Source organism: Varroa destructor, unplaced genomic scaffold (genome assembly GCF_002443255.2).
Source record: "Varroa destructor unplaced genomic scaffold, Vdes_3.0 BEIS01000004.1, whole genome shotgun sequence".
NCBI classification, from domain to species: Eukaryota; Metazoa; Arthropoda; class Arachnida; order Mesostigmata; family Varroidae; genus Varroa; species Varroa destructor.
The window spans coordinates 32,325,052-32,337,465 of NW_019211457.1; the positions used below are offsets into that span (position 1 = coordinate 32,325,052).

At 40.6% G+C, this 12,414-nt stretch overlaps 1 protein-coding gene across 4 annotated transcripts; it reads right to left on the minus strand.

Moving 5' to 3' along the window:
- Window positions 1-245: 245 nt before the first annotated feature.
- Window positions 246-10,806, minus strand: LOC111249007 (uncharacterized). Of its 4 annotated transcripts, none has more exons than XM_022802240.2 (8): window positions 10,080-10,806; window positions 9,085-9,306; window positions 8,548-8,835; window positions 7,887-8,066; window positions 7,352-7,648; window positions 7,011-7,162; window positions 3,340-3,509; window positions 246-581 (listed from the first exon to the last, which is right to left on the minus strand). In XM_022802240.2, the coding sequence occupies exons 1-8, from the start codon at window positions 10,290-10,292 to the stop codon at window positions 367-369; spliced, it is 1,737 nt and encodes a 578-aa protein (XP_022657975.2). In that variant the 5' UTR covers window positions 10,293-10,806; the 3' UTR covers window positions 246-366. The 4 variants fall into 4 exon arrangements, 2 of the variants coding, with proteins under 2 accessions (XP_022657975.2, XP_086843893.1); XR_015326894.1 differs by having other exon boundaries at window positions 447-581; window positions 7,037-7,162; window positions 10,080-10,803; XR_015326893.1 differs by lacking the exon at window positions 246-581 and adding an exon at window positions 1,737-2,180 and having other exon boundaries at window positions 7,037-7,162; window positions 10,080-10,802.
- Window positions 10,807-12,414: the final 1,608 nt, after the last annotated feature.

A 12,414-nucleotide genomic window follows, 5' to 3' on the forward strand; every position in this document is an offset into this window, starting at 1 on the left:
ATAAGGAGCTACTCCGAGGGGCATTTTAAAGATCACTATGTATGACAAAATGCATATAGTTAATGTAAACTATAACTTAACCTTGCCTACGCATCGAACTCTTTTCTATTATGTACAAAAGTCTAGGTCAGGTAAATTAATACTTCCTAGCTATAATATGGAGCAGAATAAAAAGGCGCTCAAAACACAACCTAACAATACAGACATGTTTTTATCTGAATTACGCCACAACGATATATGTCTGATTTTCGACATAGAGGTACCCGCACACGTAGAATTTCTGGACGCAACAATGAGATCGACTCATAATTATTATATCAGTGCTATGATAAATCTGGAATTTCCACTTATGTCAATAGCGTTTTTCTACCACGGGACACAGAAATGCTTTGCTTTTATGCCTCTACCTTTCTCTTTCCCACTTCGCTTTCTTCTACTTTTGTCTGGAACAGGCGTACATTTAGAGTCACCGCTATCGACGTCCTGACTTGCCACACGTTGATCTGGATACCAAAGTTGGCCACTCTCAGGGAACCGATCTTTCCTTTGATCAGAACTTACACTTGAAGAATCGGACACTTCTAAAAAAGAATCGACATATCGTATCACATTTGATGTCAATATTATTACTTTTAGAATGAGACGTTACAGTGATAATTCTTATTTCAAACTGTAGTGCCTGCGAGCCTTTACGTCTGCATGTGTACGCATTCTTCCAGTACGAATAGGGTTCACGCATAGCAAAACACAGCCTACCATGTAACATACGTCGGTACCTCTTATGATCAAGCCTTGTTTTTCATTCGAACACATTATACAACCGTTTACATATCGTACAGGCGTTTAAATCACTGCTCCACGAAGAATACCTCAGGAGATTGCATAATTTTCAACTAGACATCCTAGGCCGTTCAATACTAGCGTACATTGGCATTGCTTGTCTTCAAATAATAGGTGGACGCTTATGGTCTCCCCTTAGTTGCTCGAAACGTGCGGTTTTTTTGAGTACTCGCAAAATTTCACACCGCTTTCGTTCGGTTGCATCGGGACAAGATCTGGCTTCGGAGCTTCATCCCCACAATTGACGGAGTGCTTCTGCGTTGATCTCAAAACTCATTCTTCTCATGACTTTGGTGAAGATCTTACTGTTTGTCCCTGCTCATCGGTAGGAAAAATGTACCACATCGCATACACTACGTCTCGTAGATCATTCGGAACTGCACCCTTGCATACCTGTAATCTACAACCTATCCTGCTACGAGGCCATTGGATCTGTAGAAGGCTAACTGCAAACGTTTAAAATAATATCTCATCTACATGAATAGCTGTTAGCCCTACTCAACGGCTTTGACTCGCCCAGGTTTTATGCGCAAAAATTGATTCACTAAGCACTACTAGGTAATGATGAGCTTCAATGACGTCGTTTCAATACACTACAATACAATACAATATTGACGCCACGTACAGAGTAGCATGAGGAGTATGCTTAAAAATTAGTCTTCAAGAGAAACCGATCGCCTTACCGCGACTGTTAATATTATTTAACCGCGTGGAAAGGTAACACGGCAGCCAACCTACTATTCGATCCTTAAAAGGCTTTAGCCTTCGAAATTTGCATTCTACCTGAAAATATCTAGAACGACTTGAAGGTGGCCTAACAGCAGTTTCGTTAATTTCGCAACTAATAATGGTAGCAATAATAAACGCCAATGCATTAAACATACAGGTTACAAAAATGTGCATCCTAGTTTATTGGGTAGAGCTCAGTCGATATTACTTAGTCCATGATTTTCACGCCGAAAACGATTCGTCGATGGATAATTAAGCCAGGCTTCCTTGAGTTCTCAATTTTGTTTCCTCAGAGCTTCTTTGCCATGGGACGTCTTGCCCAAGCACTGTAATCCGTAACCGAAAGGTTTCTACGCATTGCCGACAATAATGACCCGAAGAAATTCGTGCGAAGGCTAGTCCTTGGGTCGGTGATATCGAGAGTTTCCCGATCCAGCACAGATTCGATAGCTGTTGCACGCGGACGAGCGGTCCAATATTCCTTTAGATCGTTCGTCCTGCAAGTTCTTTAGGCCTCTTTTTAAGGGTGCTCTTGCTTGATGTGGATAATCTACTATCCAACGAGTGAACGGTTTTGGAACCCAATTTAGCAGATTTAACCATCGTTAATGCTGCAATGGTAGCGATATAGAAACCCAAATAGTCCCAAACAATGATTTTTATCTGGTTGGTCAACGGTTTCTAACACAGTACGCTCAAGTATGGGTTAACCATTAACGCGTTTGCTAGAACCAAGTCCAGAGTTCCACATTCGCGAAGATTCCAGACTCAGCTCAGACCCCCGAGTTCTGATAACTACAACTAAAGGTTACGAGGGTATGTCGAAATTATTTTGTTGACCTTAGATACGTAACACTATTTGAAACACTGTTTGAAACTTCGCTAATTTAAAGGCTTCGGTGCAACGTGGAGTTGCTTTTCTCGCTAACTAATGCAACTTCCCAATGATAATTCCTCGACAAATTTCAGCTCCGCTATACTTCTGATACCATAACAAAGTTGCCAACTGGCAGACAAAAGTTACGGCGAAACTAAATTATGCCCTACAGTTCAACGTCGTATTGAACGAAGGTGTATATCTACGGAGAATGCATAGAGTACCCAGGAGCGTTTCAATAAGCGCTCGTAATTGCTACTTGCTCGCAATAATAAGGTGTTCCTCGTTGAGAACCGTCCCATAACTTTCCCATACATATTCAACATCGAAGCATAATTATTATATTTTTATTTTCGTAACAACTTAAGTCATATTTAACGTATTTTAGCGTACGACGTGGACTGCGTTATGGAATCGCCACTAACTAAAACCATTCCTTTATAAAATGTTAATGAATTATTTTCTGAAACCAACTGTATTTAAATGATAGCTGTTTTTTTTTTGCTAATTTAGTTAGTTTTCGGATATTTGTTTATTCTTCAAGTAGAAACAATACGGTGCTCGAAGAGCATCGCTTGACGAGATAGTTAACTCTAAAAAAGCTACGCTCAAAACGTTCGTAGCGTTAATAATGATGCAGCTATTTTACAGGGAACTTCGGCAATGGAATAGAAAGCAACAGCTTTAAAATACTAATGAAAGAAAAAAATCTAATGAAAATAGTTGCATTTCGTTTGAGTGAATACATAATTTCCTTTTCACATTAAGGTATAGAGGAACAACGACAACTTACTATTACTAACTATGAATTATGAATGCTAGTGTAAACTACCTTTACAAATTACCTATGGACATTTTGAGAATCCCACATAAAATTAGGTTATTTTCCGTACCCTCTACTGATTGTCCTCTCCACTGCAGTGACACAAACGTTTCTCGCGGAACCATTACCAATGATCCTACTTCTTTGAGCTCCCTGAGTCGGGTTTCCTTTTCGCTACGAACACTGGCTTGCTCATCGAATGGTTTGTAGTCCTCTTTTTTCGACTTCCTGAGGTTGCGGCTGAGAGGTCCCAAAAAACAGATTAAAAAAATTGATTTAAACTTTATGAAACACGCAACGAAAGAACGCGGTATACAAACTTCAAATCGCGACTTCCTTTTTTATTCCTTTTATCTTTTTTTTTCTTATTTCCGTTCATTCTGCCGGAGCTTTGTTGCACGCAAAGTTGATTAGATCGGACAAAGTCACACACTAGACAACGTTTACTGCAGAGCCCTAAGCTACATCTCCGGCCTTCCACTCATCTTGGCCGTCTGCGCTTCATTTTCGGCGCTTTGCCGGAACTTCACTGCGGGAGGAGGGGTCACTAACGTACAACAGTAACCGTCATTGCTTAATTGCTTAACTTTGATGAAATAACAATTTTTTTCAGTGCAAAATTACAATAGGCACCTGTTTTTTTACATAATGGTGGTAAGTTTATTAGGTTACGATAGTAGCACTGGCTTGATCCGTTTTGGCTGGAGTACAGATTTATTACGGCTTATTGCTAGATAAGAATTGCTGTTCCATCGTTGTCCGTGTTATGCATACGTTAGCAGCTCAAGAAAAACTAATCATACGAAGCAACAGAAATAACACGTAGCTTACTTGAATGTCCTATCGAATTATCTAGGTAATACTGTTGTTCTTGTTTGTGCTGCGACTATCAGCTGCCAATTTCCTTTTTTCGTTATCCTTGGCGGAGAAGTGAACGCTATGCACGCCTCTCACATACAGTTCATAATTATACGGCAAATATATACATGTGTGTACAATTGCGTAAGAGCCGCATAGATCTAAGGCATACACTCGTAGAAAAAAACCTGAAGGACTTGATTTAACAGGAGTCGTTTCCGTCAAACCCAAGAAGCTTGATACCGGTATCGCTGGCCTCTCTGGTTTTCTAGCGAGTGTCTGTTGATCTTTATCGTCTAGAGATACTTGCTCGTCTCCCTATAACCAGACTCCGCAGAGAAGATACAAGCTGCTGCGTTTCCTGAGCGGACAGCCATAAATACTGCCAAAAAGTGGCATAGAAAGACAAAACAAACGTTCATCCGCCTTCGTTCCTGCGCATCTATTGCTGACCTGTTGGATTTTCTGGCGGACCCGGCTGCGGATCGCGAACGCTGGTATCACAGTGTATTGAGTAGCATTGAGTGATTAGCATTGTTCTGAAATGTTCTTTGATTTCTTGTCCGATCACTGAACTGGTAGACTGCAGGGATTGTAGATGATGGTAAAGGTTACCATTCGCCGGCGGCCTCAATAGCTTCCCTTTTTCCTGCCACTGTTATACCAACTGCTTCGTGCCTCCGTGTCTCGTAGTCCCGTCGTCTCTATCTGTGTGCCCTTACTGCGTTGTTAAGCGTAAAACAGTTCTTGCTGCTTGCAACGTTTCCGCCTGTCTGGCTGATTGTTCAGGCAACGTCTACGTCACGCACGTAGCTCATCGTCAACGATGATGGTACGACGACTGCTGCTGTTGCTGTTTCTGCTGCTGCTGCTGGTAGTTGAGTTTCGGGAACTGGCTGGTTCCTCTGCCACCCACACCAGCGCCACCTGTACAGGCGTCTTGTTTTACGCAAGAGAAACTGATTAAGAAAAGACTTGTGCGGGCTGTACCCGCCTCCACCGCAACAGCTTTCGAAGAACTTTGCATTGCATAACAACTTCTTATGACATGTAATGCCGCTGCTCGAGCGATTCCTCGCGTCATTTAACCGAACTAACAAACTCTAGGTACGGCAGATCTCTGCCGTGGACTTCTGTTCCTGTTCTTACCTCAGCGCAATTCTACACATCAAGTATCTGCGCGTCGCTGCAGCGACTAAGCCAAATATACTGTACTCTGCTGACACGACAGGGAGGGCAAAAGCAACAAAGTAAAAATATGGTAATCCCTCAAAACATCCACGAAACCGTCGGCTCCCTCCGCTAGGCAGGTTTGTTATTGGCTGTGCTGCTATACGTTGGTGGCGTCATCGCTCACATGCTCGTCTTGCGCCTGGCGTTTCACAATGCCCCAGGAGGATGGTTTCCACCCATGCGGCTGTTGTTGTTGTTACCCTACTACGAGATTTTGTTCTTTTGCTGAATACTTATACTTCAGCTCTACTATAGGCTTAGTCACATTCATATAGTTTATATTATATATCATAATTTTGATGTGCCCGACAATGATGCTGGCAGTTCATGGCAATGAAAACAAATTCGTTGGACATAACCAATATAAAATTCTGTTGTGCCGTAATCTGTTTATGATAATATAAGTTATTAAGGGTAGTTTAGAAATACATGCAATTTTGCAGTGTCTACCTAAGCGACTTAATATACCATAAAATGCAAAGAAATTAAAATTATTATTATATAGTCTCCGGTTCTATTTTTACCCTTTAGGAACTCATTTTCAATACGTTTTCAGCGGCATCTAAAGTAAACCTCCTTGGTAGGAATTTTTGTTAACTAGTGCGTACTACTACGCATCAGTGACTTCACAGAATAAATACCGCGCTAAACAGCGACACTTTTCCCTTACTATTATAAAGATCAGTAAGACATAATCGATGTTCTTCTTTCATATAGCTACCATTCAGTATAAAATTGTATTCAAAGAAATGGATACGTTGAAACTCTCCATTGTCTTCGTGGCCATATGTTGAGATAACACAACTGGCCTTTGATAAGATGATCATCGAAATAACCGGTACCCCTCCAAACGAATAAATGCAACAAGGCTATGATGGAGCGTAATTTTCTAAACATTCACTTTATATTAAGCACTGTTTGTCTGCCTCTATGGCGTTTGAAGCGTTCTCTTCTGCATAAACCTGTTGCAATTTCACCGCACAATTAACAACCCATATGGGACCCCTGTATGGCCCAGTTGCATGGAATACTCGAGGCTACCTTTTTACAATATTAAGGTATCGATAGTAAATCGGTAATAAAGTCGTTTCTTTTCATAACAATATTGGAAAATGTGGCTATGCTTCTGTTGTGCTGCAAAACCCAGAGTATCTTTTCAAAACGGACTGTCGCCTGTTTCGATCACCGGTAGATGAAATTCGTGAATGAAGGGAGCTCAGAAGAGGGCTGGACGAGTTCAACACCTGAACATTTCTGGCGAGGCTGAACAAATAAATTGGTTGAGAGATGGGAGAAAATTTATAAGGGTGACGGCGAATACGTAGAAAATCAATTTGTTACTAGAATTTCGGTGAAACGCTACGTCTTTAGGTAGACAAGTAAACTACCACTACCTATGTTCCAAGCTTACACCTATCTACAACTGTAAAAAGATACTAAGGCGCCTAAGTATTTTCAAGCATTATTAACTGGGACCTTTAAGAGTTCGTTTTTACTTTGGTATTAAACGTATCTAATGGTTTAGTATGGCTTCATGAATTCGTTTTTAGCTTTAGCCCTAATTCAACAGTAGACAATATTCTTGTGAACGTACGAACGCTATGAGTCCTGTCTCTGTGCTTAAATAATTTGTTTTAAATGTCTAGTAACCTTTTGCTTTTTCGCAGCTTGAATACCTTGTGATATAGAATTTCCCTATAATCTTTCGACCCAAGCCGTTGCGTGGGATCTTTCATGAGTAATCCTAATACGAAGTCTCTAAACTGCGTTTTCCTTCGTCGGAATCTCGGCTCCCATTTTACCTGAAATTTAATTATATCGAAATCGACATTGTTTTCAATATGTATGTCTTTGCAGGCAGTTTGATTTGCCCTAGTGTACGCATTCTATAAATTTATATAAAGTTCTTCTATTTTCGGATTTAATCATCAAGTTACAGATGCTTGAAGAAAACGACGGTACGTAGTATTTGAATAGAGACACCTATATACCTCGTCGCTAAGAATACGTTGTCTTAAAATTGTAGATTCGTTCCCTTCTCGAAATGGTAGGTGACCGCAGGCCATTTTGAATAGGCTGACGCCCACAGCCCACCAGTCAACTGCTCTGCCGTACGCCCTACCGCTCAAAATCTCTGGCGCCTGAAACTCTCGCCGGGACAATAGTGACCATCTGTTGTAATCTTCTGTGTAGAATTCCATTGATGTACGAACAAAAAACGTCGAGATCCATTCCTTGTTGCGTATGTAATTGCCAATACAGACCCTTGCATGTTCTACGTTCGCGAACTTTGAAAGGGACACGACAGGTACCATTCAGTATTAATTTCAGATATATATTTATGATTTAATTCTGTAATGTTATGGCTGGATTACGTACCACGTTCAGGCTATTGAATCACTGACCTGGGTCAGCTTGCAGCTGTCCTTTATCCCAACAAATAATCAATGTTTGACCGATACGGATTACGCGGTATTTACAACCGCATATACTAAGTGACGACTGGTGCTATCGATCTCTACTAACCCTGATATTATTGTTGTGATAGTACACGCTGTCGGGCCTGACGTCTCTGTGGATCACTCCTAGAGCGTGTAGTGCGCTCACAGCATTGACCAAGGCGTTCACAGCTTCCAGCAGCTCTGAACAACGAAATTTACTTTTCGGAGAGAAGAGGTCTGATAGAAGAGGACCCTCAGGACCCCGCTGAGTGATAAAAAAAAATATATATATATTGATTGATATCTTACTCTACAGCTTATTCTGTCAACATCAACACTTTCAGTTACCCATTCCTAATCACGATATTCAAAGCCATTTAGCAGTAACTAAATGCCCAGCTAGTTCAACAGAGTAATTTATCTTCGACCGTAGGCTTCATAGTGAGAGGATTATATATGTGATTGACCATGTACCACATAGCAACAGATTGTTTCAAGGAAGGCCCGGGTAGTCGGAACGCCTGTCGATATATTATCAGGCGTTTTTTTTTTTTAATTTCTACCTTATTTTTTTATCGATTTTTTCAGTAATTCACAAGGTAGCCGATATCCTTATAAATCTATCATCAATACCTGGCTCCTACACGCATTTAAAACAACAGAGACACAGTTTACGTCACCGACGACCTTACCGTCGAACAATCATTAAATAAAAAGAAAGCGATCTTTGTTCATAAAACGCTGACCTGCAGGAACACGTGTGCTTGTTGCGTGCAGAAAAACGAGACGTACTCAACACAAGGCATTCCGAACATGACCGAGGCTATTGCTTTCTCTTCGGAATATTTCACGTTACGCTGTTTTAGTCGTATAAGAAGCTTTTCGTCGGTGCTGGCCCGCAGGCCTGCGTATCTTTTGCACGAACTGCCAGGATCCCTTCTTAAAAATCGTACTCGTGTTATGTCTTCCAATTTTGGAATGTCGTCAATGGTAAAAGTATTTAGTTGAGGCTCGTCCGAACTTCTACTACGCGCCTGCAGTTTGAATTTCATTTGAATCGTAGACATACACAAAACCAAAATAGTTAAATTAGCTATAAATATACTCTCAACTTTTTACTGTTGATTGTTTAACAAAGTATTTATTAGGTGAAGCTAATTCTCAGCTAATAAAACGTTGTTGTATAGAAAAACAGTACATATATATTTGCAAAATTCTATCGAAATCAATCTACGTTAGCCTGCCTAATGAACTGGGGTGCGGTTACTGTGACAATATCATACCTTCATAACAAGCTCTTCGGCAATCACCTCCCAGGGAAACCGCGACAGCCCGTTTGCTATCTCGATCGAATTTGCCACACCGGACAATGCTTCAATGAAGTTTTTCACCTGAACCGAAATCTCGACCGTGACGTCGAAGGCATTCAGCGATGTGAATAGGTTGATAAATTCAACCAGGTTTCGTATGCTTTCCACGAGTACGTCATACTGAAGGACATTGTTCTGCACGCGAATGATTTTTTTTTTAGAAGGGACTATGCAAACAAACTGTGGCGACGTTGATGACGAAAGACAACCTTTAAGATTTTAAGTTTAAGACAACCAGAAGCGCTTCTTCGATTTGAAACAATGGTCACTAAGACATTTTTTAACACCTACATCATACCCGCACGGATAGTCTTCCACTCCAGATAAAAAAAATATCTAGGCGAAAATATTTAGATGAACTGCTAAATGTTTTATCTTAGTCTCGTACAGCTTGTCCTAAAGTCTCTTTAAACAATTACAGAAGCCGTAAGGTACGCATGCCTGGCCCGTAGCCACGCCGTTTCTATGTATTCGTCCGTTACATCGTCGGTATGTTTGTCACATTAACACCTCTCTGTGAAGGTCCGTTTTTCCCAGAGACCTAAAAAAATCTTTCTGCGGAAGATTCGAACACAAGACTTGTGTATGATACCAGCCTCGCTATCACCGCAAAGATCGCCCGAAGATGTGCAACAAGATTTTTAGATTTTGAAAAATACTGCCTGTAAACTGACTATAGAAAGCTTACAGATTTAAGCAAATAGATACAATAAAATAGCGTTAGAATTTCCCGTTGCAATCTGCAGCTAATATCAAGCGACTCTGATTCTGAATTGGACAGTCAAATGACTATGAAGCGCATACCTAATTCGATTTTCGGTAAATATTTCGATAAATCCCTTCTTTAAATACTATTTATTAGTAACGCTTCAAAGAACACCGTGTACTTCAAATCAACAAAAGCTCACCAGAATTCGAGATCCAGTCTCGTACGCTACATTGGCTACCTGCAGGCCGCCAAAGACTCGACAAGGCGACCACTCCTCACGGACAGTGCGTTCATGTTTGTAAAGAACCTCCAATAAACCTTGACATATTCGCAGTTCTCCTTGATCTCGACAAATAACGCCCCTTAGAAGTCGCAGATAAGGAAGTGGCAACAACTGAAATGAGAACTCCATCAGCGCCTTAATGGCGCTGATATTTGGTCTCTTTCCGTGTCAGTCTCCCTTGTATATGCGTGTTGACGTAAATAGATATAACTAAGCACTAGGCCAATCAATGGCTTCGTTTCCTCTACCATATCACAGTGAGCCCCAACCCTCTTGCTTTGGCCCGCAACGACGCACCGTCGCTGAAGGTGCTAAAAGCATAGATTCTACCCAGTTAAACGACCATGGCGGTGAGTAAGACTGCGGGAAATCGTTAATGTGAGGGCCGATGATCGACATGTGATACGGCTACTCGGTTTGGATGATAAAAGGACTCGAAGGCACCAAGCTTCGTTCCTTGCTTGGATCGATTCTTCGGCTGCAGCCGTCCGACGCAAGAGCTTAACCATCGAAAATATGAACGCCGTAGCCATGATAATAGGTTAAGCGTGTATCTGGTACGGCCGTATTATTGTCGAGTCACGAAGAACATAGTGAAATATCTTTGAAGTATCATTATTGGCAATAGTATGATGTAAGAATGACAGAGGGAACAAATTCCTTTTTGGAGTTACATAAGCTATTTCAACGTGATACGTGGGTAAGCCCGTTAAACAATTGGAGTACAAATGTAACGTGTGAACACTAGCAAAAGTGTCCTTATTGGATTTTACATTAGCATTTTGCCTGTTACATTATTGATGCTTGATAAATTACTGCGACAGGGTTAAATTTCTATGAAAATAATAAAAGGGCTCGTGATAACTTCTTTTTATTGTCAGCGTTCTCGTGATCACACATGTGAATATGATGTTGTGCATACGAAAATATTAATTCTTCTGTAATTTCGATAATTTACATTTTTCCGGCACAAAATTTTGGTTGACAGAGGCATATTGATGCTGTTTCAATAAGTAAGCAACATCGAGGAATTGCTTTGATCGTTTCAAATGCTAGAAATAGCGAAACATGTTTTTTTGCCACTACGTTACTGAAGCGTTTCAACAAACAAGATTTAACAAGAAATCCTGTTGCCTTCAACACCTTTTTAATATAGTGCTGCTCCGAATTCTTTCGAAATTTGACTTGTCGTTAGTCGGTAAAATTAATTCAGAAGTGGAACTTCCTATTGTTTTGAAGAACGAAAAGCGAAATTGCATGCTAGCCAAGTAGTCTTTTACTGAGATACATAGTAGGCGCCGAATGTTCCTGACGCAACGTTATGGTATTCGATTAATATAGATATTTCGATAACCTTAAGATCTACTTCCTAGTTACAACTTAATTTGAAAATAAGTTGAGCCTCTAGCCCGCAAATGGAAATCTCTCACATGATGTACACATCTATATATACTCGCCGGCTATCGTTTACTCCTTTCTACCTGAGGGGGCATCATTCGAAGCAGGCTTCAGTAACTTGAGTCAAACTGTAGTGTCTCTGAAAAGATACACTGCTGCATGCGTCTTAACAAATAATAACGCGTTTTTAAAACGCTTGTATTGTTGTAAATTTTTAGACATTACTTAGTATTTTTTTGTAATGCATGGAATTTTCACGAGAGTTGACTGTGATAAATATGAATTCTACATACTCAAATTCTATATGTAACCTATACGTAAGCTGTTTTGTAGATGTGTTACGCAGTTATACTTTATATACGTTACTGTAAATAGGTTAAAAAGGCAACGAAACTATGAACGTTAACTCAGTAACTCGACGTAAATGATCTCGATGGCTTTCCTTATCTATTACCGCCCAGAGAACAAAATTGCTTGTTTTATCAAACGGCATTTCCTCTTCAAATACTCCTATTGCAAGAGCTTCTGAGTTTTGGTCTAGCCAGGAAACTCCGATTTAACCCTAACTTGACACTTTATTATTTCTCTATAGACTTGGTTCGTACCGGCCCCTCTCCTGGGTCACGCCAGACGACATCGAATGATGAAAAATATCGCTTAGAAAAACACAATATGGCAAATGGCTGTTCAACACCCGGATCTTACACCGAAGTGACTAATGACATTGGGGCTGTATTAGAGATCACTCTTGGTAGCCACAAATCGGTGCAACAAAGAACTCTGTCAACGGCAAATTTTTGGCGCCCGTAATGGACACTCTTTCATGAGTCCAAATTATACAAGAGCAAATCTA

Excerpts from the sequence above, each read along its gene's own strand:
- LOC111249007 (XM_022802240.2), bottom strand. The coding sequence starts at position 10,292 with ATGGAGTTCTCATTTCAGTTGTTGCCACTTCCTTATCTGCGACTTCTA. Across the intron at positions 7,649-7,886 it reads ATCACAACAATAATATCAGG|TTCGCGAACGTAGAACATGC; the intron begins GTTAGTAGAGAT and ends TCCCTTTCAAAG. Across the intron at positions 7,163-7,351 it reads AACGTATTCTTAGCGACGAG|GTAAAATGGGAGCCGAGATT; the intron begins GTATATAGGTGT and ends ATTAAATTTCAG.